At 50.1% G+C, this 17630-nt stretch overlaps 2 protein-coding genes and 1 non-coding gene across 3 annotated transcripts; all 3 read right to left on the bottom strand.

Moving 5' to 3' along the window:
* Window positions 1-346: 346 nt before the first annotated feature.
* Window positions 347-1482, bottom strand: LOC121834301. The gene has a single exon (XM_042288079.1). It carries the CDS (start codon window positions 1444-1446, stop codon window positions 352-354), a length of 1095 nt encoding a protein of 364 aa, XP_042144013.1. The 5' UTR covers window positions 1447-1482; the 3' UTR covers window positions 347-351.
* Window positions 1483-6749: 5267 nt separating this feature from the next.
* Trnad-guc lies at window positions 6750-6821 on the bottom strand. The gene has a single exon. It is a non-coding gene; the product is annotated as a tRNA-Asp (tRNA).
* A 5014-nt stretch (window positions 6822-11835) lies between these two features.
* On the bottom strand, window positions 11836-16407 carry LOC120847969 (the record flags this gene model as incomplete). Its single annotated transcript, XM_042288069.1, has 2 exons — window positions 11836-11840; window positions 15657-16407. Coding segments are annotated over 2 exons (756 nt in total), but the record flags the coding sequence as incomplete, so codon positions are not given.
* Between the last annotated feature and the right edge of the window lie 1223 nt (window positions 16408-17630).

The raw sequence follows: 17630 nt of genomic DNA, 5'->3' as shown, positions 1-17630 counted from the left end.
CGGTGGTTACAGCTAACTCCGACAAGGGCAGGGACTTTTTAAGAAAAAGAAAACATCCGGCAGAAAAACCAACCGCGTGGGTGACACAAACTTCGTACGACTGCAGAAAAGGCCTAAGCGCACTAGCAACCTGTTCCTCCTCAGCCATTTTAGTCTCTTGCACCGCTAAGAAATCGGGTTTCTCTTTAAGCAGCAAACGCTGCAATTGGTATTGTTTTTTCCTGGCGCTCAAACCTCGAACATTTAGCGATGCGACCGTTATTGCTGGTTGGAACGTACAAATCATGTGTTTTGCTGTAGCACTTGCCTTGGCATTCGGACGTCAGTCTTTGTAACCAGGCGTTAGCCGCCTTACTTGGTGTTGAGTCGCCTCCGGTCATCTGGGGTTAAGGTGGGCGTGGGCTGGAAACGCCCCTTCTTTGTCCTCTCCATCCAAGGGTTGGGCCTGGGTGTCATGCCCGGCGTCGTCGGAGGGTTCTCGTCGAGACCACGCTTGATGGACTCGGTGGTTTCGTCCATAGTGTCGTGACCTTCGGAAGGCGCCTTCTCGAAAGTCGGGGGGGAGGCCTCGCGCGGGGCTACGGTCTTCTCCATTGGCGTCGCCGAGGGAGGGAGTGCCGCGCTGTCCGGTTCAGGAACGCCACCAGCCACCTCCTTCTTGTCCTTTACAGGCGAGACTTCAGTCGAGCCGTCCGCTCCAACAGGATGACTGCAGGGCTCACCAGACGGTGGAGTTTCGTCTTGTTGTCCCTGAGCGGAACGCTCAGCCTCGTCGACATCCATGGTTAGGGGCGAAAGGTCTTCCGCCGCCGCTCCACCAGTTACTCGGGCGTAGGTCTTTACGCACTCCTCCTTCTCGTGGCCGAAACGTGAGCACACCGAGCACTTAGGCACGCGGCAGTCGCGCCTGATGTGCCCGGCACGCTTACAGCGCAGGCAGACCGGCGCCCTCCCCGGGATTACGATAAGGACGTTCGCCCCCTGAAGCCGCAGCTGATGAGGCATTCCGTCGGGCGTGACGCCGCTCTTCAGCGTCATGCGTGCCACCCGGGTAGTCGACTCGATGCCCTCGAATCCCTCGACGCGCCACTTCTCACGTGCGACTTCTATAACCTTGCCGTAGGGTTCCAAAAACTTGCTCACCGCGTCGTCCGTCACATGATACGGGACCCAATGGAGGCGTAGACGGACTTCCGTGCTGCTGGGGTCGATGACGACACACCTCAGGTCCTTCACGTTCAACTCTTTGCAGTCGATGAGCCGCTTCTTGGCTTCCGGCGTTCGCAGCGTGGCTAACCAGACATGGTTCATCTGGAAAGCACCGAGCGCCACAATCTCGGACAGGACGGCGCACCGCTTCAGTTCTTGCCGGAAATCTTCAATACGATAGGGGCGGCCTCTCAAATCGCAGTGCAAAAGTACTGAATTTAAAATCGTTGCACCCATTGGGATGGGAGGCAACACCACCTTGTAGTCGTCGGTAGACGATGACGCAGCAAAAGTACCGCGGCCAACTGGGGCCGTTGTCGCAGCTCCGTTGGAGCCAGCCATCCTGCGACCGTTCTCGGCGAGTGCCAGAAGCAGAAATCCATACTAACGAGGAGAGACGGGAAGAGCGGGACGGGAACTCTAGCGCAGCATGGACTTTTCAATAAAGTAAAACAAAAAAACTGGGTGTAAAAAAAAAAATATGCTCCCCGTCGGGGAATCGAACCCCGGTCTCCCGCGTGACAGGCGGGGATACTGACCACTATACTAATGAGGAGTTTTTTTGTTTTTTTTTTTCTCTTTATTGCCTGTTTTGACAAGACCAACTAAAAGCACAAAGGCACAAACACACATTGACAAATGTTAAGAGCGCGCTGGCCCGTAATCGGACCTCGCGGCAACATTAAAATCTTTCTAGACAGACCAACCTGTCCAACATTAACGTCCAGTCCGGTGGATCAGACAGTGAATGGTATACTTCACGCATGTAAGCGGCACTTTCAATGAGGTACTCTCGTGCGGGCCGAACCTGTGCGTCCGCGTGGTTAACACCCGTCCTCGTCCTCCAAAGACTGTGGAGGCCAAGGAGCATAAACATATCGTAAGGAACACCGCCTTCATTATCTACAGATAGAAACCGTATGCCATGCGCTGTGAGGGGGAAATCTTTCTTGAGCGTTCGCTGCAGGATGTCCCATAGGAACACCGCATCCCAACATTCTAAAAATACATGTTCTATAGTTTCGGGCCTTTTACAAAGGAAACAATTAATTGACCATGGCACAAAAATTCCTTTCTCTTCAAGCCACGCTTTGACAGGTAGCACGCCGCAATGCAATTGAAAGAAAAACGACTTAAGAGAAGGTTTTACCGGCATTCTTTTCACCCTGTTTAAAACATCCTGCCCTGCGCCCTCACAGTACAAAGATCGGTAAAGAGGTATGGGTAAAAGAACATCGACTAAATCTCTATACAGCCTTTTGCGACTGACTGAACTCAGGTATTCGAAGGAGAACCGAACTTTAAGCATCCGAAATGCCATCACAACTTCCCGCGTGAACCCCTGAACGCTCGCGCTTATTTGGTCGCTAGAAGATACTACAAATTCAGGCAGGAAGCTTTGCAAATGCACATTAATAAAAGTTCTCAAGAATACATCTCTCTGATCGCGTAAAAACAAAAACCTGGAAACTATTTGACGTATAAACAGGTGAGACAGTCCAAGGCCTCCACTACGAACTGATCGCAATAAGTTGGTACGGGAACAACGCTCCCAACCTGAATTCCAAATAAAAACAGCGAAAACCCTGTGCAGCCTCTGCACATTGACACGTGACATAGACAAAACTTGCAAAATATACCATATTTTCGCGATTAAAAATAAATTGCAGACTGTTGCGCGCGCAAACATTGAAAACTCGCGACCTTTCCAACCCTCTGTTTTCGCCCTTACCCTATCAGTCTCCTCATTCCACAGTTGCTTAGTGTCTCGGTAGTGCTGAAGTGGCACACCGAGATACTTCCCGGGCAAGGTTGTCCACTGTACGTTCAGAAAAACTTTAGGCGTGGTGGCCCAGTTACCATGCCAGAAACCCGCGCATTTTCCCCAGTTGATTCTACTCGCTGTTTTCTTACAAAAGGAAGATGCTATACTAGCCACTTTACGCAGACTGTCATGATCACTACAAAAAACAGCAACGTCATCCGCGTAGGAAAGGACCTTTACTTCAGAAGATTGTAATCTAAAACCTCGTATATTCTCATTATGAATTATTCTTACACAAAAGGGTTCTAAAAAATCGCGAATAGCAAAGGGGACAGAGGACAACCTTGCCTAACAGAAGACTGGACGTGGATACTTTCACTAACGCTTCTATTAACAATAAGTGACGTGGTACAGTCGGCGTAAGCCATCTTTATACCACACAAAAGAACAGAACCAACATTAACATGTTCCAAAATACGAAAAAGAATATCATGTGCAACCCTGTCAAACGCCTTCTCTAAGTCTAGCTGTAGCATGGCAACTCGGCCAGCGAAGGCATCACAACATTCTAGTATGCTTCGAGCCACGTGAATATTTGTACAAATGCTCCGACCTTTTATACCGCACGTCTGATGTGGGCCGACCAGATATGTAATGACATTTTGCAAACGACAAGCTAAGACTTTCATATAAATTTTATAGTCTACATTAGTAAGACTTATCGGTCTGTAAGAGGACACGGATAACAGTTTCACAGGGTCATCGGATTTAGGGATAAGAACGATATGTGATTTTGAAAAAGATGGCGGTAACACGTTTCTTTGATAGGCCTCGGTCAACACCTCATGCAAAGCTAATGCGGCCTCCCTCTTAAATGCTTTATAAAACTCCGCACTAAGGCCATCCGGCCCGGGCGTTTTGCTAGCACTTAATTCCTCGATCGCAACTGTAAGCTCGCGAACACTAATCGGCTCTTCCAGCCGTTCTCGAACGTGCTCTTCAAGCCTGGGCATGAGCGACAAGAATTCATTTTCAAACCCGTCCTCTTCTGGAACGCTTTTTCTAAGCAGAAACCGATAAAATTCAACAAAGGCCCCCTCAATCGCTTTCTTATCGCGAATTATCGAGTTACCGACACACAACTCAGTTATCTCCTTGCGCTGTGCATACCGCTTCTCGTCGCTCATCGCGCGCTTCGTCGGTCTTTCGCCCTGCCACAGCTTTTCAGACCGCGAACGCACAATAGCCCCCCTGTATCTTTCGCAGTCGATAACTTCGAGTTGATTCTTCACTTGTCTTATCTCTTGCCCAAACTCGCCCGGCTTCGCACTTTCTTCTAGTAAAAAGGTGCTTAACTGACTACGCAGCGTTTTTTCTTTCTGCTTTCGCTGAAAATTAGGAATACTGCTTCTTTCTATGGCCTAAGTTTCACCTCCTCTTTAAAAAGTTCCCATCGCTCACCCCACATGGTCGCCTCATTTTCATGCAACTTTCTAAATAATTCTTTTACTTGAACGGTAAAAACTTCATCCTTCACAAGACAGCTATTCATTTTCCAGAGCGACCAGTTCCAATTTGGCTGCTTAACTTTTTTGCCAATCGTGAACATTACCAACGAATGATCGCTAAAAGAGACGGGTTGAACAATATAATGGGCACATAGCGGGACAAGATCGAGTGACACATAGGCCCTATCGAGACGCGCATGGCTCGAGCCCTGAAAATGGGTAAAACGAACACCGTTACTAGAGGATACAGAAGCCACGTCCTCCAACGAATTGTTCGTGACAATGTCAGTTAAATAAAAGGCACTCTGGTCGCGAACACGTGTCAAATTCACCCGATCTTGGGGCGCACAAACAATTAAAATCTCCAAGAAAAATTACAAATCGCTCACAATTAAGGTACTCGCTCAGACCTTCAAAAAAGACCCTGCGCTCGCACTCACGATTGGGCGCATAAACACAAATAACGCGCCATTGCATATTTGAAAAAGAAAAATCACATATTACAAAACGGCCATACGCGCAAGAAATCACGGCGGTCTCAACAAACCCTAGAGACTTCCGAAGAAACAAACAACAACCCCCCGACGTTCCCATAGCGTGCGAAACGCAGACATTAAAAAGAGTTCGAAAAGGCTGCACCATACGGTCTGTCTGCTCTTGACTCTCAACCTTTGTTTCCTGAACGGCAATGATATCCAACTCGTTCTCGGCAAACAGTCGGCTCAGTTGGTACTGCCGACGCCTCGCAGCGAGCCCGCGGACGTTAATCGTGGCGACACGAAAAGGGGCGTCTAATATCACCGCCATTCAGGAAAGGGAGAAAAGACAGACCGCATGGTGCTTACCTCGGAACAACCTGCCGCGTCGGCGCGGTGCAGGTGTCTGTCCTTTGAAGTCGCCGACTCCGTGGCTCTCGGCGAACTGCGGCGCACACAATCACGGCGGAGGCTTGGCTGCCCTCCTGTCCTCCTCCGGAATGTTCGGCCGAACAGGCGCACGTCGCCTCCACAGGGGCACCGTCTTGGCAGGCGGCTCTTCCTTGGTCGCTGCCGCTGGGTCAGCACCGTCGACGTCCCGAGTCCGCTTTGTGGCGAGCTCCGGTGTCACGGCCGTCTCCATGGGCGCGTCGCCTGGTTGTTCAGGGAGGGCGTCGTCGCACGTGTCGGCTGCTCTGACTCCCGGCCTCGGCGCCTCAACGGACGGAACGTCCGGAGACTTGGCCTGGCTCGCCGTCTCAGCACCAAGTGCCTCGTTGACCGCGGACGTGGCCGTGTCGCCCTCGGGCGCCGCCGCCGCTGCTCTCTGCGATGGCGCCGCCCCGGTGTCCGGACCCGCGACCGCCTCCTCGGCGTCGGCCTCGTCCATGAGAAGCTCGGATTTCTCCTCGCCTCCCACAGGACCCACGGCTGCCGCGTAGGTCCTTACGCACTGCGTGCCGTCGTGGCCGAACCGTCGGCAGACGTTGCACTTGGGGACGCGGCACTCCTTGCGGATGTGCCCCGTCCGCTGACACCGCAGGCAGAGCGGCGCCCTGCCCGGCACGACAACGAGGGCGAGCTCACCGGCGACGCGCAGCTGGTGCGGGATGTCGTCGGGAGTCACGCCCCCCTTCAGGCGCAGCACCGCCGTCCGCGTCATGGTGCTGACGCTGTGGCAGCCGTCGATGTGCCACCGCTCCCTGGAGACGTCGAGGACCTTGCCATAAGGCGCCAAGGCTGCCCTCACGTCGTCGTCGCCGACGTTAAAAAGCAGCCAGTGGAGCTTGAGGCGTACGTCCCGGTTGCCCGGGTCGACGACGATGCACCGCCGCCCCTTGACGACGAGCTCCGACTCCGCCAGTAGCTTCTTGGACCCCTCGGTAGTCTTGAAGGTGACGGCCCAGACGTGGTTCATTTGATACGCCCCGAGGGAGACAACCTCGGGGAGTAGTCCTAAGCGAGCCAGCGCGTCGCGAAAATCTTCGGCGCGATACGGACGTCCCTTAATATAAGCATGTAAAAAAACCGTATTTACCACGAGTGATCCGGTGGGCAGCGAAGGCAGGATGACAGCGTATTCCTTATCATCAACGTCCCTGATACCGCGGCCCGGCTGGGCCGCCGAAACCGCTCCGTCGGAGCTAGACATTCCGCGTCCGATCGCTTCGGCTGCCGGAAGTGGAATCTACTAACGAGGAGTGACGGGAATAGCGGGACGGGAACTCTAGCGCAGCATGGACTTTTCAATAAAGTAAAACAAAAAACTGGGTGTAAAAAAAAAAAAATATGCTCCCCGTCGGGGAATCGAACCCCGGTCTCCCGCGTGACAGGCGGGGATACTGACCACTATACTAACGAGGAGAGACGGGAATATCGGGACGGGAACTCTAGCGCAGCATGGACTTTTCAATAAAGTAAAACAAAAAACTGGGTGTAAAAAAGAAAATGCTCCCCGTCGGGGAATCGAACCCCGGTCTCCCCCGTGACAGGCGGGGATACTGACCACTATACTAACGAGGAGTTTTTTTTTTTTTCTTTATTTCCTGTTTACATTTTGGCGACAAAACACACGCACACACGTACACTTGAAGAATGCTCACAAAGAGGAAACATGTCAGCCACTTTGGGGCTAACACTATTGCGTTAAAATCTTTTCAGACACACTAATTCATTCAGAATTGGCAACCAATCAGGAGGTTCAGACATTGCTCGATAGACTTCCCGGATATATGCTACACTTTCTATAAAGTTTTCTCTTGCGGGGCGTGCATTAACGTCCGCATGTCGTACACTCATTCTTGTCTTCCATAGACTATGGAGGCCGAGAAGCATGAACATGTCGTAAGGGACACCATTCTCGTTCTCGACAGGTAAAAAGCGGATGCCTTGTGCAGTTAGAGGAAGGTCTTTCTTCAGCGTACGCTGAAGAACGTCCCAGTGGAATACGGCGTCCCAACATTCTATGAAGACGTGTTCAATCGACTCAGGTTTTTTACATAGGATGCAGTTTATAGACCACGGTACAAAAATGCCTTTGTCCTTCAGCCAAGGCTTGACTGGCAGGACGCCACTATGCAATTGAAAGAAAAAAGACTTCACGGATGGCTTAACTGGCATTTTTTTAACTCTCTTTAGAACATCCTGCCCATCGCCCTCGCAGTACAATGACCTCTAGAGGGGCACTGGTAACAAAACATCCACTAAATCTTTATATAGTCTTTTCCGAGTGACTGAACTGAGGTAATCTAAAGAAAAACGTACCTTTAGCATTTGAAATGAAAGAACAACTTCGCGCATAAAGCCTTGAACACTAGGGCACAATAGGTTACTCGACGAAACAACAAATTCCGGCAACGCATTTTGTAATCGCACTTGCAGCACAGTACGTAAGAATACATCACTTTGGTCACGTAAAAACATAAACCTAGACACAATCTGCCGAATAAACAGGTGGGACAATCCCAGGCCACCACTTTGAACAGCGCGAAACAAATTTGTACGAGTAGAACGCTCCCAGACTGAACCCCAGATAAAGATTGCAAAAACTCTGTGCAACTTTTGTACGTTGAGGCGCGACATAGCGATAACCTGCAGTATATACCACACTTTTGCTACTAAAAATAAATTACATACTGTAGCACGCGCAAACATCGACAAGTCCCTGCCCTTCCAATTCTCCGCTTTTCCTCTCACTCTCTCCGTCGCTTCGTTCCACATTTGGGTGCTATCTCTGTAGTGCTCGAGTGGCACACCAAGATATTTCACGGGCAAGGACGTCCACTGAACATTCAGAAAGATATGAGGCGTTGTGTCCCAGCTGCCGTGCCAGAAACCTGCACATTTACCCCAATTAATTACACTGCCCGTATTTTTGCAAAAGGAGGAGGCAACACTAATGGCTTCACGCACGCTTTCTCGGTCAACACAAAAGACAGCCACATCGTCTGCATACGAGAGAACCTTCACTTCACATGACTGTAACGTGAAGCCATGTATGTTTTCACTGTTGATTATTTTCAAACAAAAAGGTTCCAAATAGATCGCAAAGAGCAAGGGAGACAGGGGACAACCTTGCCTTACAGAAGAATTAACGTTCACACCGGCACTCAGATTTTTGTTGACTATTAGCGATGTTGTACACCCGGCGTATGCCATTTTTAAACCATCTAGAATTACAGAACCTACATTCGCATGCTCTAAAATCCGAAAAAGAACCTCATGTGACACGCGATCAAATGCCTTCTCCAGGTCTAGCTGTAACATCGCTACTCGGCGTTCAAAGGTGTCACAGCATTCAAGGACACTCCTGGCAACGTGAATATTCGTAAAAATGGTGCGGCCTTTAATACCGCATGTCTGGTGCGGCCCGACGAGACTTTTTATAACATTTTGCAATCGTCTAGCCAGGACCTTCATGAAAATTTTGTAGTCTACATTCGTTAAGCAAATGGGTCGGAAGGATGACACGGACAAAAGTTTTACGGTGTCATCAGATTTCGGAATGAGAACCGTATGCGATTTCAAAAACGACGGCGGTAAAATACTTTTATCGTACGCCTCTTTCAGCACTTCGTATAGGGACTCTGCAGCCTCCTTCTTAAACGCTTTGTAAAAACAAGCGCCAAGACCGTCCGGTCCGGGCGTCTTTCCCACGCTTAGCTCGTCAATGGCCGCTTCTAACTCGCGAACGCTAATCGGTGCTTCCAAACTTTCACGAACGTGATCCTCCAGCCTAGGCATGAGCGATAAAAATTCGCGTTCGAAACCATCGCCTATTGGTGCTCCTTGCCCAAAAACCTCCCGATAGTACTCCACAAAAGCTCGCTCAATCGTTTTCTTATCGCGGGTGATAGTATTTTTATACTGTATTTCTTTTATCTCGTTGCGCTGGGCTTGCCTTTTTTCATCGCTAAGCGCGCGCTTCGTCGGTCTTTCGTTCGACCAAAGCCTCTCAGAACGCGCTCGCACAACCGCACCTCTGTACTTCTCACAATCGATGACTTCAAGCTGGTTTTTTATATCTCTTATTTCTAACGCAAACTCGCCGGGTTTGGCGCTATCTTCGATTAGAAAGATTTCTAACTGACGCCGCAGTTCTTTTTCTTTGTTCTTTTTCTCGTAATTTAAGGTGCTACTTGTTTCAACGGCTTTCATTTTCACCTCTTCTTTGAATAGTTCCCACTTTACACCCCACAATGTTTGTTCATCCTCGTGTAACTTCTTAAATAATTCATCTACTTTAGCTCTAAAGAATTCGTCCTTCACTAGGTTACTGTTGAGTTTCCACAGCGACCAATTCCACTTAGGCATTTTTTCTTTGTGACCAAGCGTAAACATTACCAACGCATGATCACTAAACGAGACAGGTTGGACGCTGTAGTGATCACAAAGTGGAACCAGATCAAGCGAGATATAGGCCCTGTCTAATCGGGCATGACTGAAGCCCTGGAAGTGAGTGAACTGAACGCTACCTTTGGAAGAAAGGCATGCTACGTCTTCGAGTGCGTTCTCCGCGACCATATCATTTAAAAACAAAGCACTTTGATCTCGAATACGGACACTATTCGCACGGTCCTCTGGCGCGCAAACACAATTAAAATCTCCGAGAAGAATGATAACCTTATCACTATCGAGGTACGCACTCAGACCTTCAAAGAAAACCTTACGTTCACGCTCCCGATTCGGCGCGTATACACAAAGGACACGCCATTCAATATTTGAAAAAGAAAAATCGCACAAGACAAATCGCCCGGACGCACACGAAACAACGGCCGTTTCGGTAATGCCTACCGACTGGCGAATGAACAGACAACAACCCCCCGACATCCCCGCTGAGTGCGCAACGCACACATTAAAAAGTGTTCGAAAAGGTTGCACCATGCGGTCCGTCTGTTCCCGGCTCTCAACTTTTGTTTCTTGAACAGCCACAATATCGAGCTCGTTTTCCGCAAACAATCTACTGAGTTGGTATTGCCGACGTCTCGCTGCCAGCCCACGGACGTTAATTGTGGCAACACGTAGGGGCGCTCCTAATTTTAGGGCCATTCCACGAAGAGAGAGACCGCATGGTGCTTACCTTAGGTCGAAGGCCTTCTCACTCGAATCGACGCGGAACTGGCGTTGAACCGTACCGAGTCCCGAGACGAGCTGCCGGCGCAGACAGTCACGGGGGTGGTTTGGCCACCCTTGGGTCGTCGAAAGGAACCTTCGGCTTCATGTTGAGCCGTGGTCGCCTGAGCAGTGTCGCCTTCGGAGGCGGCTCCTCGTGGCTTGCTGTGCTAGGGTTCGTGACGTCGTCCTCGCGAGACCTTTTGATGTTTGGGCAGCTTGCCGAGGCCTCATCGTCAAGCATGGTCGCGTCGACGGCAGACTTCTCGACGACGCTGGTTTCTACGCTGCTCGTTGCAGCCCTCTCAGCCGGTGGAGCATCAGGCTCCCCAGCGTGCCGCGTAGCGTCTGCACCCAATGCAGCGTCGACCTTGCTTTGCTTCTCTTCGGCTTCCGATGCCGGCTTGACGTCTGCCCCGTCCGAGGCACCCGATGCGGCCTCCTCGGCGTCTGCAACGTCCATGAGGTGCTCCGAATTATCATCGAGCCCCATGGGTCCCGTGACGCTGGCGTAGGTACGGACGCACTGGCTCTCGTCGTGGCCGAAGCGGCGACAGAGCGCACAGCGCGGCACTCGGCACTCCCGTCGGATGTGGCCCTTGCCCTTACACCGCAGGCAAAGTGGCGCCCTGCCGGGCACCACCACCAGCGCCAGGTCACCTGCGATGCGGAGCTGGTGGGGGAGGTCGTCCACCGTGACTCCGGGCTTCAGCTTGAGGGATACCGAGCGCGTCGTCGAAGCCATGTCTGTGCATCCTGAGACGCGCCACTTGTCCCGTGTAACCCCCGTCACCTTTCCGTAGGGTGCCAGGGCCGCACGTACCTCGTCGTCTTGGACGTGATGCAGCAGCCAGTGGAGCTTCAAACGGACGTCTTGGTTACACGGGTCCACCAAGACGCAGCGACGGTCTTTAACCTTGAACTCGTCAGCTGCAAGCAGCCTCTTTTTCCCCTCGTCGCTTTTGAAGGTCACTGCCCACACATGGTTATACTGATACGCCCCCAAGGCAAGCACCTCGGGGAGAAGTGCCGCCAGTGCGAGGGCGTCTCGAAAGTGTTCCAGACGGTACGGCCTGGCTTTCACGTCGGCATGTAAAAAAACGGTGTTCTGAACGGACGGTCCTGACGGCAGCGTCGGCAAAAGAAGTTCGTAATCCTGAGATGCAGCGTCAGCACTCCTGATATCGCGGCCAGGCTGGGCCGCTGGAACCGCTCCAACGGAGCTCATGATAGTACGTCCGTACGCTTCGGCGGCCGGAAGTAGAATTCATACTAACGAGGAGTGACGGGAATAGCGGGACGGGAACTCTAGCGCAGCATGGACTTTTCAATAAAGTAAAACAAAAAACTGCGTGTAAAAAAAAAAAAAAATGCTCCCCGTCGGGGAATCGAACCCCGGTCTCCCCCGTGACAGGCGGGGATACTGACCACTATACTAACGAGGAGAGACGGGAATTTCGGGACGGGAACTCTACCGCAGCATGGACTTTTCAATAAAGTAAAACAAAAAACTGGGTGTAAAAAAAAAAAATTATGCTCCCCGTCGGGGAATCGAACCCCGGTCTCCCCCGTGACAGGCGGGGATACTGACCACTATACTAACGAGGATTTTTTTTTTTTATTGCCTGGAACAGGACAATGACATTCACCATCACTCCGTACTTAAAACAACTTAAAACAACAGGGATAACAACGAGGACATCAGTCAGCTCGGCTGGTGTCAGAAATGCTAAAATGTCTTTTAGGGTAGTTAGCTCCTCAAGAGCAGGCAACCAATCAGGTCGTGGTTCCTGCGCCTTGTACACTTCAATCAGAAAACAGATATTTTCAACGAAATACTTGCGAACAGGGCGTACATCAACATCTGCGTGGCGTACAGCCATACGGCACCGCCATATACTGTGCAGGCCCAGGAGCATTATCATGTCATACGGCACATCGTCCGCTCTTTCTGTGGGTAAAAACCTAATTCCTTGAGGCGTTATTGGGAGGTCCTTTTTGAGAGTCCTCTGAAGGACGTCCCAAAAGAAAACCGCGTCCCAACAGTCGGATGAAGACGTGTTCAATAGTTTCTCGCTTTTTACACAAAAAGCAGTTATCGGACCATGGAACCGGTATACCTTTCTCAGATAACCAAGCTTTAACGGGGAGTGTTTCGCTGTGTAACTTAAAGAAAAAAGTCTTAGTGTAGGCGGGAACCAGCATTCTTTTAACGCGCTTTAAAACATCTTGCCCTGGGCCTGCACTGTACAACAAACGATACAAAGGCATGAAGAAAAGCGCATCCATCAGGTCTCTCGACAACCGTTTACGCGACACACCGGACAAATACTGCCAAGAAAAACGTGCTGTTAAAAACCGATACGCACCAACAACCTCTTTCAAGTATCCGCGTAAACCAGGGCAGATGTCTACATTCGTCGCCACCATAAAATCTGGCAGGGCACTGCGCAGCCGCGTCTGAATAACTGTACGCAAAAAAGGGTCTTGCTGGTCTCTAAGAAACATAAACCTGCTAACCAGTTGTCTTATAAACAGGTGTGAAAGACCTATACCACCAGCTTTGACCCTACGAAAAAGATTTGTGCGGCTGGTTCGTTCCCAGGCCGAGCTCCAGATAAAAACGGCGAAAACACGATGAATCCGCTGAATGTTAATACGTGAACAATACAAAACCTGCAACACATACCAGACTTTTGCAGCCAGAAACAAATTGCAAACAGTTGCCCGCGCAAAAACGGATAAACCTTTTCCCCCCCATTTCTCGGCCTTTGCTCGCAGAACTTCAGTCTCATCCCTCCAGTACTGATCATTGACGTGGTACTGCTCTAAGGGTACTCCAAGGTAACGCGCCGGCGTGTCGGACCAGACAATACGGTCAAAAATAGCGGGTGCTGAGGGCCAGTCACCGTGCCAAAAAACAATACACTTCTGCCAGTTGACTGCACTACACGTCTGTTCACAAAATAGTTCTGTTAACTGTACAGCCTTGCTCACACTTTCGTGGTCAACACAAAAAATCGCTACATCGTCCGCGTAGGACAAAAGACGGACCTCAGTTTCCTGTAGTCCAAACCCACGTATCTGACTGCTATGAATGATGCTCAAACAAAAAGGCTCCAGAAAGACACAAAAAAGTAGCGGTGAAAGCGGACATCCCTGCCGCACGGAAGAAAGTAGGGGAATGCGCTCACTAACAGATTTATTCACTACGAGACTGGTGGCGCAGTTCTTATACGCTATACGGATGCCGTTGTATAAGAGAGACCCTACATTAACGTGTTCTAAAATCGAAAAAAGAATCTCGTGCGACACACTTTCAAACGCTTTTTCTAAATCCACTTGTAGCACCGCGACCCTACGGTGCATGGCGTCACAGCACTCTAGAATACTGCGCGCGACGTGCACATTTGTTACAATACTTCGGCCTCTAATGCCGCAAGTTTGGTGCGAACCGACGATGACGTTAATAACCATTTGTAGGCGTTCAGCCAATACCTTCATGAAAATTTTATAATCAACGTTGGTGAGCGTTATCGGTCTATACGCTCCAACAGAACGGAGTCGCTCGGGGTCCTCGCTCTTTGGAATAAAAATCGTATGCGTACACAAAAAGGAAGGAGGCAAACAACCAAGGTCGTACGCCTCAGCGAAAACGCGTTGCAATAAAGGTGCAACTTGATCTTTAAACGTTTTGTAAAAATCCCCTCCTAAACCATCTGGACCGGGCGACTTTCCAGGCTTTAAATTATCTATCGCTTTTTCAATCTCCCACAGCTCTACTGGTTGTTCAACCTTTCTCTTGCTTCATCATCGAGTTTCGGCATTAACGGCAAAAAGGACGTTTGGAACTCTGATATCTTTGAAGCACGATAACTGAAAATCCCTTTGTAGTACTCAACAAAAGCACGCACGATGACTTGTCTTTCACTCGTCAAAGACCCTTGATACTGTATCTCGCTTATTTCATTCTTGCTAGCGTATCTCTTTTCTAACCCTAGGGCTCTTTTCGTGGGTAACTCCCCCCGTGATAAACGCTGTAAACGTGCTCGAACCATGGCCCCTTGATAACGTTCGGTATCAAGGGCCTCAAGGCGTTTCTTTAAAACACTGATGTCATCGGAAAACAGCCCGGGTGATATGCTCTCCGCGTTAAGCAAATCTTGTAGCAGCCCCTTTAGCTCCGTAATTTCTTTTCTTTCCCCATGTTTTAAGGCAACAGATCTTTCAATGGCGCTCATCTTAACTTCTTGTTTTAACAGTTCCCATTTCGCCCCGACACTTTTTCCTTCTTTTACTTTATCTAGTTGTTCGAGACTTTTACTCACCTCACTCGCAAAATTATCGTCTTGTAAAAGCTTCGAATTTAATTTCCACAGATCCCAACTGAAATTATTGGCTTTTTCCTTTGAAGAGCCCAATGTAAAAGAAACAAGACAGTGGTCGCTGAAAGACACTGGGTCCACAGCATACGTTTTACAGGACCTGACGAGTTCCAAAGAAACATAAGCTCTATCCAACCGTGCGTGACCAGCACCTTGGAAGTGAGTAAAAAATAGGGAGGTAGGACTTGACGCACACAGACCCACGTCTTCCAATTCACACTTCTGGACCATATCGCTTAGAAAAATGGTACTCGTATCCAGACTTGTACGTAATCCGTTACAAGTAACGAAATTACTTGTAATCCCTTACATTTATTGGTAATTTAGTAACGGAAAAATTACATATTTTCTAGGGTAATTTTAAAGTAATTCCCTTACATTTTAAACGTAACGGATTCCTTGTAATCCGTTACATATTTTTCAGGACGAGCCCCCCCCCCCCCCCCCCCCCCCCCGCCCTCCTTCTACAAAAGTCGTTTTCATTTTGGTAAAGTTGAGCGCAGTGATATGGGAGGGAGGCTTGGCACACTCTTCAGTTCAGCAAAGCCTTTTCTTTTTGTTTTGCAACACCAAGCCCCTGAATCTATTTCTTAACACCCTAACAACAATGTCAAAATATCCAAATAAACATCTCTAGAAAAATAAAAAAAGGCAAGTTATATCTGTTTTTTTTTTTGTTTTTGTTTTTTTGTCTTTGTTTTGCGATTGAAGGCGCGAGAGGACGGCGCATCATCCAGACGGCGCTTCACTGTAGTGGTTTCGACGACCATAACGTGGTCGTCGTCGCCACCCTTGGCGACCGCGGGCTCCCTTCCTTGGACGGCATCCACTGGTGCTTCCGGAGTCGCTATTCCATCCCTCGCCGAAGCACCACTGGTTCCTTCAGGAGTCGTCTTGGGCGATGGCTCCGTCTGAGAAGCGGCGGTCTTCGTCTCGCTAGGGCCTCCCTTGGCTTCCTCCGAGTCGGGCTGCCCTTGAGGCACTGTCGGCGTCGCCGGTGCAGCTGCCTGTTCCGCCTCTTCTTCGTCCATCAGAAGCTCTGTGGACTCCGCATTGGTACTGCCGCCGGCTGCACGGGCGTACGTCTTGACGCAGTCCTTGGGCTCGTGTCCGAAGCCGTGGCACTCAGCACACCAGGGTGCCCTGCAGTCACGGCGGATATGCCCAGTGCGACGGCACCGGAGACATTTCGCCGCACGCCCGGGCACCACGACCAAGACGTTTCCACCGCAGAGACGGAGCTGGTGCGGCAGGCTCTCCAGCGAGACTCCCTCGTTGAGGGTGATCCTCACGACGAGGGTCGTGGACTCAACGTCGACGAAACCATCCACCTTCCACTTTTCCCTCGCGACTTCTTTGACGGTCCCAAATGGTTCGAAGGCGCGCCGAATAGAGTCCACCGGCGCGTCGAACGAGACCCAGTGAAGCTTAACGCGAAGCTCCCTCCGGTTCGGGTCGACGAACTGGCACGTCAAACCTTTCACCTGAATACTCCCTGCTTCCAAAAGCTTTGCTTTCGCTTCCGGAGTTTTCAGTTTAAGCAGCCAGACGTGGCTCATCTGGTAGGCGCCCAGACCAGCCACGTCTGACAAAACGCCCACCTGTTGCAACGGCTGCTTGAAGTCTTCAATCTTGTACGGGCGCCCGTCGAGGTCAGCGTGCAAAACGACGCTGAGCTTTGCAGCATCACCGGTGGGCAGTGACGGCAACTGCATACGATATTCCTTAGCAGCAAAAGACCTGTTATCACCGCGGCCGGGCACGGCCGCCACCGCTTGCAAGGAGCGATCCATATCACGTCCGTCCGCTATCGCGATCGGCAGTGGAATCTTACTATACTAACGAGGAGAGACGGGAATAGCGGGACGGGAACTCTAGCGCAGCATGGACTTTTCAATAAAGTAAAACAAAAAACTTGGTGTAAGAAACAAAAATATGCTCCCCGTCGGGGAATCGAACCCCGGTCTCCCCCGTGACAGACGGGGATACTGACCACTATACTTGTTTTTTTTTTTCTTTATTGCCAGGCATAAGTATCAACAAAAATAGGGACAGAATGATAAAAGTAGACGCGATGGTTAGACAAAAACTACATACACAAAATTAAAAAGGCTTCAGAGGCAGCGCTTCTTCTAGAACAGGCACCCAATCCGGGCAAGACTCCTGCGCTTTCCACACCTCAATGACGTTGCGCAAAGAAACACAAAAATAATCAGAAACCGGCCTAGCATCAACTTCTGCATGACGAACCGCCATGCGCGATTTCCAGATGCTGTGTAGACCCAAAAGCATAACCAAGTCGTAAGGGACACAATTATCATTTTCTATGCTTAGATACCGGATACCCTGTGGATCCAACGGAAAATTCTTTTTCAATGTGCGTTGCAGCACGTCCAAAAAAAAAAACCCCCATCCCAACAATCTAGAAAGACGTGTTCTACAGTCTCCGGTTTTTGACCCAGTAAACAATTTACCCCCCACGGTACAAACAGACCCTTATCTTCCATCTATGTCTTCACCGGCAGGACACCAGTATGTAATTTGAAGAAAAAGGTTTTAACACTCGGCGGAACTGTCATTTTCTTAACTCGCTGAAGGACATCCTGCCCCTCCCCAAAGACATACAACGACCTATACAACGGGACCGGGAGGACAACATCAAGAACGTCTCTGTACA

Source organism: Ixodes scapularis, unplaced genomic scaffold (genome assembly GCF_016920785.2).
Source record: "Ixodes scapularis isolate PalLabHiFi unplaced genomic scaffold, ASM1692078v2 ptg001080l_1__unscaffolded, whole genome shotgun sequence".
Lineage (NCBI taxonomy): Eukaryota > Metazoa > Arthropoda > Arachnida > Ixodida > Ixodidae > Ixodes > Ixodes scapularis.
Note: the sequence above shows the minus strand (reverse complement) of the source record. Positions and strands in the feature narration are given on the sequence as shown.